General features: G+C 37.7%; 1 protein-coding gene across 1 annotated transcript in view; it reads left to right on the top strand.

Annotated features, from left to right (window-relative positions):
* p (WD40 repeat domain-containing protein pink) overlaps positions 1-23,524 on the top strand; it is a 306,375-nt gene that overhangs the window by 24,569 nt on the left and 258,282 nt on the right. Inside the window, exon 2 of the mRNA XM_090396034.1 lies at positions 9,486-9,625. Coding sequence (XP_090252160.1) covers positions 9,518-9,625 — 108 coding nt within the window. The 5' untranslated portion in view covers positions 9,486-9,517. The remainder of the gene's footprint in view (positions 1-9,485; positions 9,626-23,524) is intronic.

The following is a 23,524-nucleotide window of genomic DNA, read 5'->3' on the forward strand; positions in this document are numbered from 1 at the left end:
TTCATATTCATATCTTCTGGCAATGCCAGAAGATATGAATATAATTTTACTTATCCACAACTCTGTGGAAAAAAACCTCTTCCTCACTCTCTTGCCTACCTCTCATTCTTTAAAATGAGAAGAAGAAAAAATCTTTTCATTGTTCCCTTTTCCACAAAGCATTCAGGGATGACTTTTCATTCTACAGATCACATTTCTTCAGACTCCACTTAGCTCTGTAATTTATGTTTCTTTAGATTTTCTTCTTCCCACCCCTTTCATCCCACAAAACATGCAAACTGGCAGAACAACATATGCAGCTAACAGAGACCTTACAGCACTATGGACTTCATAGCCTTAATTATTTTTGCCATAATTCCAAGCAACAATTGAATTCTCTTATTACTACTACTTCTTCCTTTTTACCTTGCGATGTCAAGGGTTTTCTATTCATTTAACTGCAACCATACACAAGGATAAGGTGGTTAGCCTCTGCCTCCCGGTGTATCATATGTCTATAGAAGCTTTGCCAAGGCTGGTTTGACTGTTTGCGGGATGAAAAACCCTAGATGAACTGGGAAGAAAAACTGTGCAGTTCATGTCCAAAACCAGCTAACTTAGCTATGTCTGAGAAGGATCCTAAGTTCCTGATGTCAGCGACAGGAATCAAACCCAGGACACTCCTTTCCCATATGGTAGCGAAGCGCCATATGCCTTTGAATTGCTGCAGCAGAAACTAGGTGACATTTGTTCAGTGGTAATACTACCTCTTTACCACTACATCCTCTGCAGGTTTGCCACCATCACCAACAACCAGTGTCATAATTATTCTTCTTCTTTCCCAGAGCATAGTGGAAGAACTCCTTTGGATTCTCTTTGTTCTGATTAGCTAATATTGCACTTTTTCCTTTCATTATCAAGCTTATTTCTTTTCTGGCTATCATCTTATATCTCCTCCATGATAGCTTATTATTCACAGTACCTACCTGCCTAATTTTGTTCATTCATTTTACTCTTATCTTATTTTATCTACCTGATTGTTAATGCCAGGCAGCTGTACACTGTTCATTTCAGATATTTGTCTAAATTGAAATATTTTCAGTGTGTGAGGCATATCCAGATCAATATCTGTAATTTTCCATATTGTTTTGTAAACCTGCTAAAATGTGCACATCATGAAATTTTTTTAGTATTATCATTATTAATGTGAGAATTCATATAAAAGGTTGTATATTTAAGTACCATGGGTAGGCAAAGGTTAGATCAGTGTTTCCCAAACTGTGGGCCGCGGCCCCCTTGGGGGGCGTTAGTTGTGTTGAGGGGGCCATGAAATAATGAAAACAAATTGAGAATGTTTTAAGACTAATAAGATAACTATTATCTATCTATCTATATAAAAATATAAGATAATGTGCCATTTCAAATGTGTATGTAAGATGTTAAAATGTAATATTTGCATTTGATTTTTGCAGTATTCGCTGTGCATGTTTTGTATCGAATATAAATACAATAAACATTATAATAATAATATATGTCTGTATTACGAATTTTTATTTCGATGGGGGCCGTGAAATATTTAAATTTTTCCAAAGGGGCCTTTGCATCCATAAGTTTGGGAAGCACTGGGTTAGATAACCAAGATTTCCTGCTTTAGAAACCAAAAGTGGAAGTTTTTCAAACTACTTCAGGATTCCAATAAACAGGATATCGGTTTCCTACCAGGTGAAAGATATTCACAGACATATTTCTAGGTCTTTGTTTTATCCAAACTGAAATATTTTCATTACATATGGCATATCAAAATCAACATTCTAATTTTTACACACAGTTTTCTAAACCTACTGAAAATATGCTTCATCAGTTTTTTATTCTGATCAAATCCATGTATAGGTTCAAATTTGGCTGTAGGTTCAAATTTTCATGTTCATGGAAATTTGAACCTACAGCCTGTGGTTGGAGAACTGAACTGGTGCCACTGTTTGCTTGGCCAACTAGGCTGGTAAAGTCAGCCAAGATTCATACAATTCATGATTCAATTATAAAGAACAATAACTTTTCTTTTCATTTATCTCCTATACTTATATTCTTTGGACCAATCTCTCACATGCTAAAATAGTCTGAATCTGTCCAGATTCAGTGTTCAATTGGAGCCTTTGGGGTGGTGCTCTGGAATATGTTAACTTGAATGTGTGCTCTTGTTAAATCATTTTTAAAAGTATTATCTCTCAAACCTTAACACCAAATGAAAATACAAACAGAATCATAAGTACTCTTGAGCAATCTATAAAAAGTTCTCTTCTATTTTTATGTCAGCTATCAGCAAGCACTTGCATGCAATGCACTAGAATCCAACTGTGTATGCTGCATGTGGCAAAGATGGTGGCAACAACGTTCTGCAGCAATGTCAGAATGCTTGAGGTACTGCCACCACAGATAGACAATCAACTGCTAACCAAATAGATCACCACATCATGAAGCATCACAGCTACAAACTCAAAGTCAGGAAACCAAAAAATAATTTTATTTGTGATTTCTGTTGTTATATAATGTGTACTGGCTGTGCAACAATCGATGAATTGGCCCACCAACTTCTGGCTAACTTCAACCAACCATTTTTCTGTCTCCTTTGCCTTCCTTCCTTCCATTAAACAGGCAAGTGCATTGATGATCTTGAACAGCACCTTATTGCTCTGTAGAAAATTTTCCTTAACAAGCAAAGATTGGTCAATTGGTAGAGCCTCTGCTAAAAAACAAGTTTGAGAGCGGTTAGTAGTTGGAAGGGGTAAATTGTGCGATGCTGTTGGCACTCTCTCTCTCTCAATGAGTCTTTGGACTCCCTGGAGGTGTCACATAATATAATAATAATAATAAATTGATACAACAAAAAGAAAACTTGGTGATTCAGGACCAGCACCTAGATGATAACATAAGTGCCAATGAAAATACCAAGCTCTGTAATCTTATCCTGACAGCAATGTACAATTCTGTAGTAACCGAAAATAAAAAAAATATAATGCAGTCATCTCTTCAACTTCTTAACTTCTTGGAAAAAGAAGTTAAGAAGTTGAAGTTAAGAACTTGGCATGACTCTAAAAACATTAACAAGGGTGCCAAAATATGTAACTTCATTCCCCCCCCCCCCAAAAAAAAAGATGTTAGCTGCTGCTTCAGACCACGCATGCATACATAAAGACAGATTGAACTTCACACATATAGTTAAAGTGATGTATAACATGCTGACAAGCATGACCTTATAACTGCTATAAATTCAAAGGTACTGTAATCATGTGTATGAGCACATCTTACTTTCACTGAGCAGGAAAAAGGTCACCAGTTTTTTGTCAGCTGCAGGAAAAATGCCAAAATGGTGATGAAGCATGGACTATTGATTATAAACAAGGAATGCTGGTGTGAAAAATAAGTTCTGCTAACAACTATCCAGTAAACCAGAACTCAAACATTGCACAGGGAATGTGTGTGTGTGTTTCCCAGGTCAACAGCAAACCTCTGAAAATCTTCCAGATCCGCTTTACAAACATATATGGTCTCATTTTCAACTACAGTGATATTTTTAACACCTCCAGTCTGCATACATTTCCCAAACAGACCTCAAATTGCACCTTTATTTTAGCTTGAGAAATTGCAGCTTGAAAACTGCTCATATCAACTTTCCTAACTGCACACTCTTTGATTTATTCTGACTCAAAGGGTGGAATGTGTGTATATGTTTACTCTGATACACCATGTCAAAGAATATTCATATTAGAAGCTCTTGGTTTTGACCTCCTCTAGCTGAAAATCTCTCTACCCCATCATACCAAATTCATCTGCTATCTCTATCGTGCTCATAATGCCACCAACCATTCCGAACTTTTTGATTTCCTCTCTTTAAATGTCAGTTTTCTTCACTTCAACTGCCTAACAGAGAAGTCATCTTCCTTGGGGATTTTAATGTTTACAACACCAATTAGCCTTCCTCTTCCATCTACACAGATCAGGCAGATAGAGATGTTGAGACATTTACTGTCACTAGTGGCTTTATGCAAATAGTTCACATGTCCACTTGAATACCAAATAACCCTAACCACTATCCAAACACCCTGAACATCATCCTTACTAGTGACCCTTCCAAGTACACTGTGAATTGTAATTTAGGTAATTCAGATCACAATCTAGTTATGATTTCTTCCTCCATGGAGCAGCATGCACACAGCCACTCCTACCAGTGTGTTGAATGGTTTATAAAAAGGTCAAGTGGGATGATCTTTGCAATTTTTTATACCTCATATCCTTGGTTGAGATACTGTTTCCAACTTTCTGATGCAAACATGTCACTATATGTGGGAATAAATATCATAAATAAATCCTCATTAGTATGGAAACAGTTATTGTCCATTTGACTCTACATACCCAGCCCCTAACTAAGCCTTGTTTCTTTAAGGTCGTACATATGAAGAATCGAGCATACCATAACTGGCTTTCATCCAAAACTCCATCTTTTACACTGAAGCATGGGATAGCTGTAGGAAAATTATCAGCTCATCCAAAACAGATTTTTAAAAAGCTAAAAGCAGGAAATTTGTGTCCTGTCCAAATGGCAGTCATGCCTTCTGGTCTCTTGACAAAGTCATTGGCCGTAACTTCTGTTCTTCACTGCTCCCCCACTGTTAATTCAGATGGTTCTTACATTATCACCCACAGAAAAAGCCAACCTCTTGGCTTCTTACTTCTCTAATTCCTGCATGTTTGACTGCAAGTGCCATCCTAACCATTCTAGACACTTCCCACACAATTGCCTTCCTTGACCTTTCACGAGAAAGAAATAATAATTTTATTCAAATAGATACAACGAGGTATTCTGGTTCTAATGGCATTTCTCCAATCATCCTAAAAGTGTGTGCTTCAGCATGGAAATTAGCTCGCATACAACCTGTTCCCAAGAACGGTGACAAATTCTTGTCATCAAAATACTGCCCAATTTTTCTTACCTCATTTCTCTCTAAAGTAATGGAGAAAACCATCAACATTCAACTCCCTTCAGAGTGCTCAACTAATAAATGATCACCAGTATGGATTCTGCCACTGTGGTTCAACAGGGGATCTGCTTATCTGTGTCACTCATCTCTGGACAAACACCATGGAAATGTTTAGTGAGTCTCAGGTTGTCTTTTTTTTAACAGGATCTATTAAGCGAGCTTCATAACTTATTCTAATGGTATTAACAACACCAAACTATATTTTAAAAAAAAATGTTTATTATATTTCACTTGTATTTGGCTTATATTTCACTGGATTTCAAACCAGCATCTTCAGAGCACAAACTACAACATAAAGTATGTTATAGTTTGCACAGTGAGTCGTGAATGAGTGGAATGTGTTGCCAGAGCAGGTACAATAATTATTGTGGTCTGTGAGTGTTTGACTTTCTATTTATCGATGGTGCTGCACTGATGAGACACAAGGTGCTCTTCAGATAACCCGAACCACTCTCCAAACACCCTAGATCTCTTCCTCAACGATCCTTCCAAATATGCAGTGAATGTAGTGCTTCCCCCCTCCCCCCCCAAAAAAAGTAATTCTGACCATAATCTAGTGCTTATCTCCTTCCCCCATGCAACAACATTTACATAGCCACTCCCATACAAGAGTAGTTTGGTATTATAACAGTGTCAAGTGGGACAGCCTCCACTCCCATGGTTGGACTATTGCTTCTGGCCTTCCAACCCAAACATATACACCGAATGTATCACCAAATTAATTCTCACTGGCATGGAAACATAACATTCCCCACACTACTTTGAATTGCCATTCCCTAATTAAACCCTTGTTCTCTGAAAGATGTGCCAAGGTTGTACAAATAAAAAAATCAAGCATACCACAACTGGCTTACATCAAGAACTCCATCCTCCTTTAGTGCTTATACTCAAGCCTGAAATAGTTACAAGAAAACTATCAATGTTTCCAAAACAGCAAAGAGCAGGAAACTTGCATCCTGTCCATCCACCCAAGCCTTTTGGTCTCTTGCCAAAGCAATTAGTTGTAACTTTTGTTCAACACTATTCCCACCCCTGTCATACCCAGATGACTCTATTGCATCATTATACACAGAAAAAGCCAATCTCCTGGTTTCACACTTTGCCTCCAATGCACATAACTGACAATGATAAATACCTCCCAACCATTCCAGATGCCTGATATACAGTGCCTCCTATATCCTTTTGCCAGAAAGAGATCAGAAAAATATTGTCCAAATTAGACAAAGTCTCCTGGCCTTAATAGCATTCCTATCGAGGTTGTCCTGAACGTTTGTGCACCTAGAACTGACTCCTATCGCTTGTACATACTCTCTCTTATTCCACTGTTGTTTATCCCACTGTCTGGAAATTGACCTATATTCAACCCATTCTCATGAAGGGCAACAAATTACTGCCATTAAACTACCATCATATCTCACTCACCTCAGTGTTATCTAAAGTAATGGAGAGAACCATCAATTTCCAACTCCTACACTACCTTGAGGGCCTCCCAGCTAATAAACAACCACCAGTATGATTCCATTGCTGCTGATAAACAGGAGATCTACTCACACATATATCATCCATCTCTAGACAAATGCCATGCAGACGTTTGGTGAATCTCAAGTGGTTGCACTTGATATCTCCAAAGCTTTTGACTGGTTCTGGCACAAAGACTTACTAAACAAACTCCTATAATTTGGTCTGTCTCAGGGCTTCTGAAGTTGGGTTGCCAGCTTTCTGTTTGGACACACACACGCTATGTGTAATGATGGATGGATGGATGGATGGATGGTTCTTTATCCTCTCACCATTCAAACTAATACCAGGGTTCCATAAGTTTCTGTCCTCTTACCAACTCTCTTCCTTCTATATATCATTGACCTACTTCAGTTGGCTTCCAACCCAATACACAGTTTTGTAAATGACAGCACATTCCACACCTTCCTTTCATTTGATAAACCTTACTCTACACAACTCACCTCAACCTACAGAACATCAACTGCCACTTCCCTCAGTTCTGATCTCCAAGCCATCCTCCAATGGAGTTCAGATAACCTCGTCAATTTCAGTGCTGGTAATATTCAGTTCTGTCTTATTTCTCCCAAAAAAGAATAATTTTCTCCCAGTATTATTTTTGACAACACTCAAATTTCTAGACAAGATGAGATTTATCTTCTTGGAATCACCCACCCCGACATCAAGTCTCTCCTGGCATAAACACATCACAACCATTGCATCCTCAGCTTCTAAAAAACTAGGATTTGTCTTTTGCTCAAGATGTTACTTCATCTCTGAACAGTTGTTAACCTTATACAAATCACAAACTGTCCAGCTATTGAATACTGGTCTCACATTTTGAGTGCCCCCCCCCCCCCCCCAAGAACTCCCTCAAAATGCATGACTCAATACAGAGGAGGGCAATTTAGATAGATTAATAACCCATCTCTTACCAATTAACTCTTCCCACTTTCACACAGGCATTTCATTTCTGCAATATGTGTATTCTATAAATATTTCCATAGCAAATGTTCATCAGAAACAGCATCAATAATTCCCCCACTCAGTACTAAGTCCATTGGAACACATGCAGCTGCCACTGAACATTCTTTCTTTTTCCCGTCCTTCATCCCTGCTACTGCTATATAGTGGAACAGCCCCCCCCCATCCCCCCATTTATTTCCCAAGGAATACAATATACAGGCTTTTAAATCAAATGTAAATGAGTTTCTCCTTTCCCAACCCACTATCCATACATACTAATGTACTATAGGTTGATTGACCAACCTCTTGTGTATGGGCTCAACCTTAGAAGAAGAAAGCAATAGGTTGATTAATGACCTATCTCTTGCTACTTCACTCCATGTACTCTCACACAGGCATTCGGTGTCTACTCCTTGTATCTTCTATAAATACTGACATGCTGTATTCATATGAATCACTAATTCCTCTACTCTCTGCTGAATCCATTAAAATACTTGCAGTAACTACTCAACACATCTTCACAGTTCAACTCCAAACTCACAGAATAAATTTCTCTTCACTTATCTCCTCTCCTCTGCCCTCTAAAACAGTCTCCTATTTTGTGTTATCCTCTTTCCTCTTCAGAATACAGTCCAGTGCTTTTCAAACTAAATGTGAACAAGTTTCATCTCATCCATGAATGTTGCTAATGTGCTATAGGTTACTCAGCTTGTGTGTGGGATTATTATAAAAATAAATAAAATGAACATTTTCAACACTGGAACCAACATCTCTTTCTGCAGGGAAATAATATAGTTGCATAACTTTTTTTGTTAATCATAATTTACACTTTGCAGTTCTTAAAGAGCAATGCTACACTTGGTAAGGGAACATGCTTCAGAATATCTCAGGTTACTATGACATTAACATAAATGTTCTCTTATCAAGTTTCCTGATAATAAGGAAACATTCGTGTCAATGTCATAGTTACCTGAGATACTCTGCAAGAATGTTCCCCTATCAAGTGTATCACTGCTCTTTAAGAAGAATCACATGCTTTAGTCATTATGCATGCTATTTGATATTTTTGGGATTTGCCTGCACTAAAAAGAATAGCAATATAAATATTCCATTAAATGAAACAGTGTTAAAGTAGATTATTATTATTACGTGACACCTTCAGGGAGTCCAAAGACTCATTGAGGGAGGGCACCTACTCTACAGCTCTGTCTCCACCACTCAATCCACCAACTATACAATGAACCGCAACTACCAACACCATCTACCACCCATCCTATCCTTTATGGCTTTAACAGGCCTTTAAGGCCCACAACCTTCCAAGCATGCTTGGATTTCATAACCGAAGTACGAGGATAGGATGGTCACCCCTATGCCTCTAAGTATTCCTGACTGTATCCCTGTGTGTTCACAAGGCTGGTTTGCTTGCTTGCTTGATGAAAAGCCCCAGATAAACTGGTGGAAAAAAAAATCCTGCTGTCCATGCCCAAGACCTGCTAACTTGGCTAAGGAAGATCCTTTAGCTCCTCATGTCGATGACGGGAATCAAACCTAGGACACTCCTTCCCCAGGCATATGGTTGCGAAGCACAAAGCCATTAGGCTAACCACACGGACATCTACCACCCATCACCACTAGTATTTTCAAAGACTCACAAGCATCCATGCCCATGGCAGGATTTGAACCCTCAGCCTTTTGGCTAGAGAGCAGATATGCTAACTACTCAGCCAACCAGGCAGGTTATATAAACTGTTTCATTCTGGAAGACATGCCTTAGCAGAGTTGATTAAGTTCTTTTCTTTTGTATATATAACTTTATATAAATTGTATGCTTTGTATATATATATGTATATATATATATATATATATATATAATTTTCCTCTTGAGCTCAAAAAGCTGTATTTAAAATCCTATAAGTGTTAAAAGTTTGCTAAAAATTTCCTTCTGTTGGAAATTGTTGTATTTGAGATTTTACTTGAAGGGCATTATAAATAATCTCTTCGTTGCAGATGAATGACAAACAGGCTTCCTAGTTGATGTCATGGCAGGAGGGGGTGATGATGCTGTTCCACAAGCATCATATGTGTTGGTGGAATTGGAACCCCTAGATGGTGTATTTTCACCTGTTAAGACTACAACTAGAGTAAAGGTAAGGGAAGTTAAATTTTCCATTATTAAATATTTTCTGTGTGCATTTTAAATGTATTTCAATTGTACAATGTAGAATTTATGTATAGACACTGGTAATGATCTGTTAAACTACCACATTCCCAGTTGGCCCACAGCAAGTTAAGTGTTAGACCAGTGGTGCACCCAGGGGGAGCCCCCCCCCCAAAAAAAAAAAGAAAAAAGAAAAAAAAACACTAGAAAGTTTTTTAAAAATCTTTTCCTAACTAAAATTAATTTTTTTATTTATATTGTGTTGTGTCGTCGTGTATTCTATTTCTACTTATGAATTAGCAGTCACATAAAGTAGGAATACCTTATAGCTCTCGGGAATCACTGCCGCTGTGAACGCAAGGCGAACGAAGCAGTGCTTGGGCAGACCGAGCGCTACTTCGTTTGTCTGAGCTGGGCCAGAGGAGATTATGGTTATCATGTATTGGCAGTCACTGCAGATGCTCAGTCAATAGGTCGTATGCAATGCATAGTGTGTATTCTCAAATCATCTACTCAATTCGGCTCCCCCCTACCAAGATTAAATCATGAGTGCTCACCCCCCTCCAAGATTAAATCCTGAGTGCACCACTGTATTAGACTGTAGAAAAATATGATACCCTGTGAGCATTTCCAACTTTACATATGTATAATAAATTTCAAAAAAAAAAAAAATCAGCTAACGCCTTTTTATTCCCGTATTTATAGGGAGTAGGCGAGGTTTTTAGCCCTATCTAACTTTTGGAGACTGAGTGGGCAGTTCAATCTCCACTGGTACCCAATTAGAAGTAGCTTGCCCGAGGCTATCACTAATTAGGAGGCGCCCAGTGAAGAGTGACGGCTCAATAAGTGCTGCCATTCTCGTGGTCCCTAACACTCGTATTTAATGTCTGAAATAATGTGTGTTCTACGGTCGATTTTCTTGAGTTTACGGGACGAAAAACCCGGGGTTTCCAGAAGAAAAAACCAGCTTGTCTGTGCCAGAGATCGACTAACTCGTGAACCGGTTGAAAAAAGGCTTAGAAAAATTTCCTCTAGTCACTGACTAGACTCGAAATCAAATCTTCCTTTGTGCGGCCAAGCACCATGGTGTGCAAATGCCACATCCACTGAGCTACACAAGCTACTTCGATCATCAAATGCAGTGAACGTGCCATCGCCGCGTTCGCTTCTTAACGTTTCGGCTGCATCGCAGTCGGGGTGCTCCGTCTCATGGAGCACCACAGTATAATAAATTTGTATACTTTTAAATAGTATGCTACTAACAAAATTTGTCCATTGTGTTATTAGTCTTATATGCACCTTCCATGGAGGGCCTAAGACTCGTAACAGGCTGCCACACTAACCTACTTTGCAAATATATTTTGTGTGTTTTTTGGCCAGTCTGTTAATGTTATGTGACGAAAGTATCTGGTAGAAAAAGCTTACTACTTCTTTATCTGACCAGCTAACTTCAAGAGAGAGTGTTTAATTGATCTGATAATCTTTATAAGGGCTTCAAGTTGAAAAATCTATATAAAGATTCTTTGTATCTTAGAAGAAATTTGAACTCATTTCTTTCTAAACAGAGTGCATCATTGCTACTGACAATTGAAAATGAGGCAGTTTTGTTCATTATGGCACTAATGTATTACAGTATAATGGTGGATGAATTTAATATGTGGGATTTTGTTCACTGCACTGTGTGTGAGATAATTTGTTGTTGTTATGAAAGATTTTATGGACAGACAGCAAGACTAGTGAGTGCATGCATAGGGTATAAAAGAAAAGGTGATCAGCATGCTCATGAACAGCAGTACAAAGCACAGGCAAGAACAGTGACCATTATAATAAGGAAGCAAAAGCAGGTGATAAAAAATTGAGCAGGCCAAAGAAAATCTCAGAAATCTTTTGCTGTGTGGTAAAATGGAAGAGAGACTATGGAAAGATTACTTGAATGAGTGCTGTTCATAGGGAGTAACAGAAACAGACAAAATAATTGAGTTACTGTCACTTCTCATGAGTGCACCATCTAGGTGGATATAGCAAAGTGGCAGATGTGACATTAACTGATGTGAGAATACAGATAGATGAATGGAGGTTTTAAGATCTTCCAGAACCTACAGATACAGACATGGGATTAGATTTATTATTAACCAATGTATTACGAGAATGGGGGGTAATTGGCAGTTGCTCTGACCAATCTATTTAAGTTTCAGCTCTGATAAGGTAGCAAGAGAGTGGAAAGAGATCAAAATAGTTCCATTGCATAAAGGATATTATTATAAATGTTATTATTATAATTATTATAACAAACACGTTACACACAAAACCCATTAAACCATGCTTGAAACTCATTCAGTGTATCTGCATTCACCACAATGTCAGGCAATGCATTCCACTCTCCATGCAAAGAACCTGCTCCTTATGCCTCTGCTCACATCCTCTTTATACAGCTTCCAGGTATGTCCCTGTAATACTTTCTCTGTGTGGTGTTATTGTGTTAATTGATTTCTGCGCAATTGCAAATATATGCTTATTCTGTTTCTTTACATCTTTCTGCGATGTATATTTATCTTTTCTCTGTATTTAATTCCTTTCTGTATACTGTATTAATACAACTCTTTCTGTTCTCATTTACTCTCCCTTCTGTAATTTTATATTCTTATACCTAAGAGCACTAGAAATTTATTTTCGTTAACGACTGCGCCACTAGTGGTCTCTTCGTGGTATAAGAAATAGTAATACTTTCAGTAGGTCTCTATCTAACATGAACTCTTTCTCAATGATTACTATACCGTCGTGGTTTTTATGTAGCTCCTTATCATAGCTATCATATAACTTCCCGCTTACAGGAGCAAGTTTATTTGGAAACAGTGCATTGCATATTAAAGATCAGGTGGCACTCCTTGAATATATAACAAGCATGTTTATCAATGCTAAGATTGAATATACAACTCATACAATAGGGAATTGCTCCTTCTAACTTCAGTTTAAGCTAGGCTCTATATGACAAAACTTCTGTGGCAATTTCCCCCAATTATGCAATAAATTTACAAGAATCACTGCAACAAAATTTATAACTCCTAGTTTAAGCTAACTATTATAAAACAAAACTTCTATAGTTTTGTTTTATAATAGTTTATGCTGCATAATTACCTTCTGCAATTATGCAGCATAAACCTTAGAATTCACTGCAATCAATAATTAAACTTCTAGCCTAATTACTTCTTAGGAAATTATGCTTTGGTCTATACACCTACAAATTCCAACTATTAACTTGCATTAATTACTCTCAGACAATAACTATCTTAGCACTATAAACTTACCAGTCCATCTAAGATAGTTTTCTTACATCACAAACAATATAATATGTAATAAACAACTCATATAAGTTCTTCATCCCTTTTGTGCACTTCTTCACAGTTCGTTCCGGAATCTTTAGATTCTTCTCCGTCTCGGGTTTTGGATTTCTCCTTAGAGAATCTTGGAGCACCGGCGTCTCATCTAGAATGGTTGGCAAGGTCTGGAACACGATTTCCTGGCATCTTGAAACTCGGGTGAAGGGGTTCAGCGATTGGAGCACATGCAGATTTGTCTAAGCAGCAAAGCATTCTGGTCCAGCGCAGCTACTCCCTCCATGGCTAATCACTTCTGGCGACCATCCGTCGCAACGTCATTTGATCTGGATCGACCTCCTTCTCCTTTTGAGCTCGGTGTATCCCAGCTGAAAAATGTCGATGGTCGAAGTTTCATGCCTTATATTCATCCTTCCACAGAACCCTGGATGAAGGATTGAGACCCCAAAACATTTCTGCATGACTCTTTTGATCTGTTAACACCGACTTCTCTTTCTCCCGTTAAGTGCATCTTTAATCCGTTTTACCGGACTGCAGAACTATGTTTGATTCGCGCTGCCCCTTTTACCACTGACCTTGAAGGTAGTCTTAGACTGAGCATGTAAACAAAAGGGTTCTCTTACACTTTAGTCAGAGCACTGAGATCAAAAAGTATTCCGATGGCAAAGCATTGCCCTTGGCTTTAACATTTAGACATCTTTTGTTTATACAAGTGAGCAAGTTAATTCCCCTTGTGCTTTATACATAGGCTTTAGCATTATATTTACAGTAACAAATAAAGTTATTTTGGTAAGCTTTCTAGACGTGACCTCTCCAAAAGTTGATGCAAAGAGCCTTAAAAATTTCCGCTGCATCGACATGGGATTAGATTTATTATTAACCAATGTATTACGAGAATGAGAGGTAATTGGTAGTTGCTCTGACCAGTCTATTTAAGTTTTGGCTCTGATAAGGTGCCAAGAGAGTGGGAAAAGATCAAAATAGTTCCATTGCATAAAGGATATTATTATTATTATTATTATTAACACCAGACCTCCATGGAATCAAAAATCTCATCATGGGAGGCAAACACTGTTACACATAAAACCCATCAAACCATGCTTGAAATTCAGTGTATCTGCATTCACCACAATATCAGGCAATGCATTCCACTTTCCATGCAAAGAACCTGCTCCTTATGCCTCTGCTCACACCCTCTTTACACAGCTTCCAAGTATGTCCCCTTGTTCTACTCCCTTCTCTCATTCTTTGAAAAATTTCTTCCACATTAACCTGGTAACAACCCTTTGCCAACTTAAATGTCTCAATCATATCCACTCTCTTCCTCCTATTCACGATGTTGCAAACTGCGTTCCCTCAATCTGTCCTCATATCCCACATCCAAAAGACCAGTTATAACATTAGTCTTCTCTGGATCCTTTCCAGTATATATCCTCATCACCATTAAAACCATGGGACCAAATCTGTGTGCAATAATTTATATGAGGCCTGATCAAGACCTTATACAATGGAACCAGTACCTCTTTATTTCTCTATGTTACAAGACAAAGATAACAAATTATAGACGATTTGGTATCTCAATAGTGGTAGTTAATGTATTGGAGTATTTGGCAAAAGGTAGAGTTCAGGAATGGGTGGATAGGAATACAATTTAATTGTGTATGGGAGGGAAGGTAGACCACGGTTTTGTGAAGGATAGGTCTTGCCTTAGTTATTTTCTCACTTTTTATAATTAAGTGACAGTTGAGTTGAATAATGGAAATGGCTATACAATCATAGTACAGGAATTTTCAGAAACAGCAGGAAGGAACTCTGTTACATTAATTGGAACAAATCTGATGAATATGAAGCTGATTAAATGGATAAGGGAGTGGCTGGTGGGCAGGTATCAAAGAGTAGTGTATGGGTAGAATTGAATCCAGATGATGGCAGGTAGTTAGTGGTGTATTTCAGGGCCCTGTACCTGGGCAGTCCCTATTTAATTTGTACATCAAACAAATTATTCAAAGGGAAAGTATCCAGTTGTTTGCTGATGATTCAAAATTAGGTAGAGTGATAATTAATGAGGATAATATAGAGATTCTGCTGCATAAATAAAAGTGGCAGTATGTGCAGAAAATCATGGTTGCCAGTTTACTGTAACAAAATTTACCACTTTGGGGTTGAAGTGATCACGGGCAGTGTACTACATTGATGGAACTGGACTGTAGGAAGTTGAAGAGGTCAGGGATATAGGGATGATGGTGTACAGTAAGTTGAAGTTTAGAGGGCATTCACAGAAGTGGGCAAATCGCTCATCAGATTACTTAGATGTTGAACACATTGATCAGCAGGGATGGGAAGGTTATTATTATTATTCCTCTTTATTAAGGCTTTAGTGGGACACATTTGGACTACTTCATACAGATCCTTCCTCATTCCCTAGATTCCTTGGGGATGAGAAAGGATTAATTTCACATTATTAATAGTTAAAAATATCATCAGCAGCACTTTTGGTTACGGTTACAAAACTCACACGCACACACATGCATGGAGGGAGAGAGAGCATATTTTTCATTGGGTACCACAATACAGACATTTACTAGGGAAGCATACCAATGTTTGTTATGCTTCCTTTGAAAGGATAATAAATTATTGATTAGTTTTTAGTGAAAATATTCTGTAATTATTATTTCATGACACCTACTCTACAACTCTCCATCTTCACCACTTCCATCCATCACCATCATCTACACTAATGGCATCTACTGCCCACCTCTAGTACTTTTTGTCTATAATTGCATGTGTCCCGAAGGCCAATTTTTCTGTATGTAGGATGAAAATCGAGTTTTCAGGAAAAAAAACTCTTCTATCTCTGTATGAGATCGACTAACTCACCTTCAATTGAAAAAATCCATATAAAGATTCATCCCATCATGACGAGAATTGAACTTAGACCTTTTCCACTCGATGGGCACAATGTGCCTTCATTCTTCCTTGTGCACGATGGAAGCAAAGTGACAGCAGTCACTATGTTATTCACCAAGCTTTGGAATAAAATTTTGACTTTATCAAGGAGATGCTCTGTCATCACGAGAGAATCTCTCACCAATCCTGTTCAACCTTCATTGGAAAGTTACTAGAGACCTGGATGAACATCATGTTGGCTTATGGTGGTGATATCATTATCATCAGAGACTGTTGCTAGGATATTATTTTGTGATATCTCCATGGAGTCCAAAAACTGATTGCGAGAGAACACTTTACAGCACCCCACCACTACACTGTGCCATCTGCTGTCACTAATATGTTACATAATTTGCCATCACCTACCATGTTATTCAATCTGTATAATTACTGTATAATAATAATAATAATATTATTATTATTATTATTATTATAAGAGACTTCTAGGAAGTCAGGAATTTATCAAGGGAGGCCACATATCATGCACAGTCTGCATTCACAGCATCAAAAGGCAAGCCATTCCAATCTAGATGTTGCCCCCTTCTTGACTGCATTCATTTTCCACTTTCATGAAGCCTTCTTGTCTTCTCTCCAATCACCATAAAATGAAAAATTTCATCTACTATCTCATATGATCCTTTCAGAAGTTTGTAGGTCTCTATCATTTTTCCCCTCCTTTTCTTCTTCTGTTTATTCACATCTACAGTTCACAAATTCTCTCTCTTCCCCTCTCCTCATAATCTACATTCACAGTTCTGATATCATCTTTAACACACTTTCCACTGTATCTGCATTACCTCGGAAACCAGGAGCTAGATCTGCATACCATTGTCCAGATGTGGTCATATCAAACCTTGTAGTAAAGATGTGGTCATATCCTTTCTTTTAGGCCTACACAATGATCAGAATACATTTTGGAAAATTATGGAGACAACTACCGTGTTTGAGTAAAACTTTAGTTTGATACAAACCAAAATCACCACTCAACGTTTCGATCTTTATATCAAGATGATCTACTGGAGCATATACATTATATACAGAGAAACAAGCTGCACTACAATCCACATGGCTTTGCTAAAGTTACTGACCAACCGTTACAACAATTGTTGGCCTGACCTCTGGTGAAAAAAAAAGAAACTTGCCTACATCAAACGCTAGAGTCCTATTATTATCTATGGGTTACAAAATTACATTGGGCTGGAGGGCAACATGTTTATATATATATATATATTAAAAACATGATTATACATATAAATTTCAACCAGTTGGTATGGAATAGTTTCCAATACTAGCTGAAGGTTGCTTAAGGTCCTAAAGTATGCTGGGTACTAAGTATTAAGTAGGCTGAATATGGTCCATCCAGATTCTTGGAATTTTCATACTGCCATTATTGTTGATATTAGGGTGATTAATCAGAATTTCGCAGACTTCTTTAATTTTCTTTCATACCAGGATTTTGCATGGTGTAGAGAGCGGGGTACTTTTTCCAATCAATTTGCATCGAAAACTGTGAATAAATTGGATTTTATATACCACATAGAAAGAAGCATCAGGTCCCTTCCTACTAATATAACTGATCAATTAGAAACCAGCAATGTTCTGAATAATAGGAAAACTTTGCACAGCAATTTTACAAAAACAGAACTAGCAGCAATGGAGTCATTGAAAGCTAATCAAGAGATAATCATAACAAAATAGGATAAAGGTAATGCCACTGTCATCCTTGACAGGTCAACATCCATCCATCAGATGAATCAACTAGTCGCCGATAACAGCACCTATCAGCTTGTAAACTATAACCCAACTAACAGAATAAAGGGAAAAAACTGAGAAACTACTTAAGTCCATTACTTCTTTGCCATCAGACACGGTTAAAAAACTTATACCCCATTATGCCCCCTCTCCCAGAATATATGGTGTTCCTAAAGTACACCGACAAAACGTGCCGCTTTGACCAATAGTTGAAGGAATAGATAGCCCTAATTATCACCTAACCAAGAAATTAGCGTCAACACTTAAGGAGTTGGTAGGTCATTCCCCCTCCTATATAAAGAACACACAACACTTCATAAACAAAATTAAAAACACAACACTTGGAAAAGATGATCTATTAGTCAGTTTCGACGTTGCTGCCCTTTTCACAAATGTCCCAATCAACGACACAATTCTTCTACAAAACAAATTTCCACCCAACATTATGGCCCTCTTTGTCCACGTACTATGCTCCGGTTACTTCTTGTGGCAAAATAAATTTTACCTACAAAAAGAAGGTACGGCCATGGGCTCACCACTAAATTCCCCCCCCCCCCCCCCAATTGCTAACTTTTAGGTGGAAGCCTTTGAGCAAAGTGCTCTTGATTCCTTTACTCTAAAACCTACAGTGTGGCTTAGATACGTTGACGATGTTTTCGTTATCTGGCCACATGGGCGACAAATATTAGACACATTCCTTAGCCACCTGAACAAACAACATGAACACATACAATTCACTACTGAAATTGAAAATCAGAACTCGCTCCCGTTCCTGGATACACTGGTCACACGTCTTCCTTCAGGCAATCTATCCTTCACGGTCTACCTCAAACCGTCACATACTGGCCAATACACACACGCTAAATCATACCACCACCCATCACAAAAATATGGAGTCATTAACACCCTTAAAAACAGAGCTACTACAATTTTCTCTAATCAGCAAGCTCTTAAACAAGAATTAAAAATTATTAGCAACACACATTTATAAATAATGGCTACAATAAAAATACTATTAATAAAGTCCTTCATAAAACTTCATCAAAAAAGAATTTAGATTACAGTAAAATCATAGCCATCCCATACATTAAAGGGTTATCAGAAAAAATCAACAGAATCCTACACCATTATAATCTCAATGCCACCTTTAAACCACCTACAAAATTAAAAAACATATTCAACTCCTCTAAGGATCCTCTCCTCCCATTGGCACATCCTGGAGTTTACTGCACCTGTAACTTACTTTATATTGGTGAAACTGGACGTACAATCCCTATAAGGAAAAAAGAACACAAAAGATACATTAAATATAACAATTTTAGTGAATCAGGCCTCTCAGTCCATGCTCTCAATACCTTACACCAAATTGAATGGAAAAGTACCTGCTCTCTACACCATACAAAAACCTGGTACGAAAGAAAATTTAAAGAAGCCTGCGAAATTCTGATTAATCACCCTAATATCAACAATAATGGTGGTATGAAAATTCCAAGAATCTGGATGGACCATATTCAGCCTACTTAATACTTAGTACCCAGCATACTTTAGGACCTTAAGCAACCTTCAGCTAGTATTGGAAACTATTCCATACCAACTGGTTGAAATTTATATGTATAATCATGTTTTTAATATATATATATATATATATAAACATGTTGCTCTCCAGCCCAATGTAATTTTGTAACCCATAGATAATAATAGGACTCTAGCGTTTGATGTAGGCAAGTTTTTTTTTTCACCAGGGGGTCAGGCCAACAGTTGTTATAACGGTTGGTCAGTAACTTTAGCAAAACCATGTGGATTGTAGTGCAGCTTGTTTCTCTGTATATAGTATATATGCTCCAGAAGATCATCTGGATATAAAGATCTAAACATTTAGTGTTGATTTTGGTTTATATTAAACTAAAGTTTTACTCAAACACAGTAGTTGTCTCCATAATTTTCCAAAACGTATGTGATCATATCAAAACTCTGTAGTAAAGAAACGAAGTGATATTCCTGATTATCATGTCTGTCATCATCAGCAAATAGCTGTATGTCGTCTGTTAAATTCTTTTCAGTGTCATTTGTAAAGAATAATGTAATATCACTAGTTTACCTTAAATCTTGGACTCACATATCCCATTTGCTACTTTCTGTTATGTTAGTCAGCCATTATAATATGGTGTAACTGTATAACAATATAGTCGTTTCTCACTAGCAGACCTGGACACTACAGCAAATAGTTTGTTGTAGTGAAGTTCTTTTAGTATAATATTGTAGCTGTAGGATTTAGGTGAGGACTTTCAGCAGGTTATGTTGAGTGAGTTTTACACCCTTTGTCCAAAAAGAAACCGAACTTTTGATAGAAAATAAAACACAGGCCAATTATAATTATTCAAATTATTTATTTCAGTCAATATACTCTCTCTCTCAGCTTCGACACAGCGTTTGGCATGGTCAATTAATTCATTAAATGAGTTTTTTATATCGGTTTTTTGGATACTGTTGAGGGTTGTGGTTACTGCCGCTTGGGCGTTTTCAACGGTGTCGTATCACTTTCTTTTCATCGGCAAATGAAGTCGGGGGAAGAGAAAGAAGTCACGGGGTGCTAAATCAGGTGAATACAGCAAGTGATCCAACACACAAACTTGGTTCTCAAAGACTGTCTCACAATGTTCGAACGATGAGATGGTGCATTATCGTGCAAAAGTGACCAGCTGCCTGCATCACAATATATTCATGCCGTATGCAATGAATTCTTGCTATCAATCACTTCAAGATAAAACTTACCATTGACCGTTTGGCCAGGTGGAACGCATTCTTTGTGGATAATGCCCTTGGAATCAAAAAACAAATCAGCATTGTCTTTTGACTTCTCCAAGCAACTTTTTTTAGGATGCCCCTCTTCTGGTGCTTTCTTTTGGGCTCATACTGAAAACACCACGTTTCATCACCAGTAACGATCATTTCAAGGAAGTTTGAGTCTTTACCAACAGTTTTAATGAGGTCCTTGCAGTGTTCAATTCGATACATTTTTTGGCCATCAGTTAACTTGTGGGGAACAAATCGCGAATTCGATTTATTAAGGCCCAAACTCTTGGTCAAAATGTTGTGCACAATTGATTTTGGAATCCCCAATTCATCTTCAATCAATATCACAGAAGATTTCTGGTTTTCTTTGATGAAATCACACAATTTTTGGATGTTAACTTTGCTCAGTCCAGTTTTTGGATGGCCCGGCTTTTCGTCTTCCTCAAGTTTCTCACAACCACTTTGAAATCAGTTAAACCACTCATAAACTTGAGTACGGGATAAGCATTCATCACCGTATGCTTTTTGAAGCATTTGATGCGTTTCGGTAAAAATTTTACAAGTTTAACACAAAAGTCAGTCGCAGCTCTCTGTTTGAAACTCATTTTCCAACGTTCGTCAAAACGCACTGTCACTCTTGGCACTATAACTCGGCTTCTAATGAAACAAATGTTGTAAACAGTTGACACAACACTAGGAAGGTTGCTGCTTTCAACAACAAAAAGATACAACAGGTGGCGCCACTAGTTTCTTCTTTTTCGAAAAGTTCGGTTTCTTTTTGGACAGAGGGTGTTGTAAAACTCAATGTAGCTTAAAAATACCAAAGTGCTTTACATTGATTTTTACTAAGGTCAAGTCTCATGAGAAATGTTACAAAAATAACCTTGTTTCATCATCATCATCAAATTCCTGCTATGTACCCTCAAGGGGTGTACAGGATACGATAGTACTAAATGAAAAAATTACATCATTACTAACTTCCTATCTACAATTTTCCTCCAAATCAGTCTGTTACTTGTCAAGACTCCAATATTATCAGATCTTATATTTCTATCGTCTAAGGCACTTTGTACCATATCAATCCACCTATATCTTGGTCTTCCTCTGGGTTGTTTTCCTGGCAGAGAATACTTGTTTTGCTAATCTTTTCTCTCCCATTCTATTTAAGTGACCATACCACCTGAGACTAGCTCTGCTAAGGCATTCCTTGATGCTGACAATGTCAAGTTCTTTCCTAATATCCTCGTTTTTAATATAATATTGCCATTGATGCCATCTGTTCAGCCTCAAGTTTCTAGAATGTCAAAAACAAAGGCAATGCTTTGCCATTGGAACTTTGTATAATGTATAATAGCTATGTATAAAAGTACAAGAAAGTTGTTTATGATTAAGTGTGTGAGAAAGTTGTTTGTAAGCTCTGTGCATGAACACCTTCAAGGCTAGTATCAAAAAGGTCTGCTAGTTTCAGAGAAATTTCTGCTGCTGCCCGACAAGACAAGGAAAAAAGAGCGCATGGAGGAGAAGAAAGAACGGGCTGTCCTTGACAAAAGGATCAAGGAGAACTGCTGACTTCTTCGGGGTTTACAACCCTTGGTGCAAGGTCCTGCGAAGGCAAAAATAAAAGAGGACTGAGCCGAACATCGGTGGACAGTTTCCGGCAGAGAACCAGAGGCAGTCGAGAGGAGGCGAGGTCCAGTTACCGAAGCAGGAGAGGCAAAGCGCTGTTACCGAAGAGAGGCAGTCGGCGGAGAACCAGAAGCATACTGACCCAGAGAAACAGACTTTACAGTGAACCCACGCGAGAGGAAAAACATTGGGAAGTCAACTGAAGCCAAAAGCCACAGAACGATCTTCAAGCCTGTATGCTGAAACTTCTTGCCTGAACTTTTGAGTACTGGGAAAATCCAAGAACCGCTAATACTCCGATGAACGCCCCCTGAAGCAAGGCCTGAGATGAAAGAAGAACCATAGAACCATAAAGAGTCTCTGTAAGTGTGTTCCAACCTCTAATGTACATTCCTTTTGTAATCTAGGAGATATGTCATAGATGGACTGATAAGAAATATCTATAAGAGAGTCCTCTGATTTGTTAACTGAAATATAAATTATAAGATAACTTGCCATAACTAGCTAATCTCTAGAGTCCTCTGAGTTGTTAACTGGAATATAAATTGTAAGATAACTTGCCATAGCTAGCTAATCTCTTTATGAGTAATTTAGTCTCAGCAATTTGATTTTTTTAAGCAGAGAAGTAACAGAGTAATTATATTGTATAGTCATTTAATATTGAAAAGGGAAAGTTTGTTTCTTTATACTAAAAGAACAAAGGATAGGTAGAGAAAGAAACCTCCCTATCGCTTATTTAATGTACTTTGTTTTTTTTCTGTAAATAAAATGTGTTTTAATTATATGTCAATAGAGTGCCACCTGATTGTTTATTTTACAATGCACTGTTCCTAAAAAAATTATCGGACTTGTGAGCGGGAAATCAAGTGAGATAGCCTAAGCTATCTCACTTGATTTCTCACTTGATTCATTAAGTGCGAATAGACCACGACTGTTTGTGTAAAGTTTTACTGAAGGAATTTGTGTTAGAGAAAGAGAGAGAGAAATCAACCAGCCGTATTACTGAGTTTTATGCCAGAGTGGTGCAGTCTCGATAAAATAAATTTTCTAGTATCCATAGGCATAATACTCGTAGTGCAAAAGGTAGATAAACATAGTACGCAATAGTGTAAGCAAGAACGGTTACGAGAGAGAAAGCGCACACTGCTAATTAGAATAATGGTATTTCAAAGGTGCAGTAATCAAGCAGGTTTATAAATAACAAGTAATAGCACCACAGTTTAGAGTGTATAGTAGTTGAGTGTGCTATAGCAGTATTTGTTATAATAAGAATGACAGTATGTGTGTATAACAATATATAACATTTTATACAAATTAGGTTGAAGATTTGTGGGTTGCAGAAATTGGTTGATAGGTGGAAAAAGGGAGATATGATTGAGACATTCAAATTGCTGAAGGGTTTCTATAGGATTAATTCAGAGGATATTTTTGAGATC

Source organism: Typopeltis vanoorti, chromosome 7, assembly GCF_054136105.1.
Source record: "Typopeltis vanoorti isolate ZY-2024b chromosome 7, IOZ_Tvanoo_1.0, whole genome shotgun sequence".
In the NCBI taxonomy this organism is placed as follows: domain Eukaryota; kingdom Metazoa; phylum Arthropoda; class Arachnida; order Uropygi; family Thelyphonidae; genus Typopeltis; species Typopeltis vanoorti.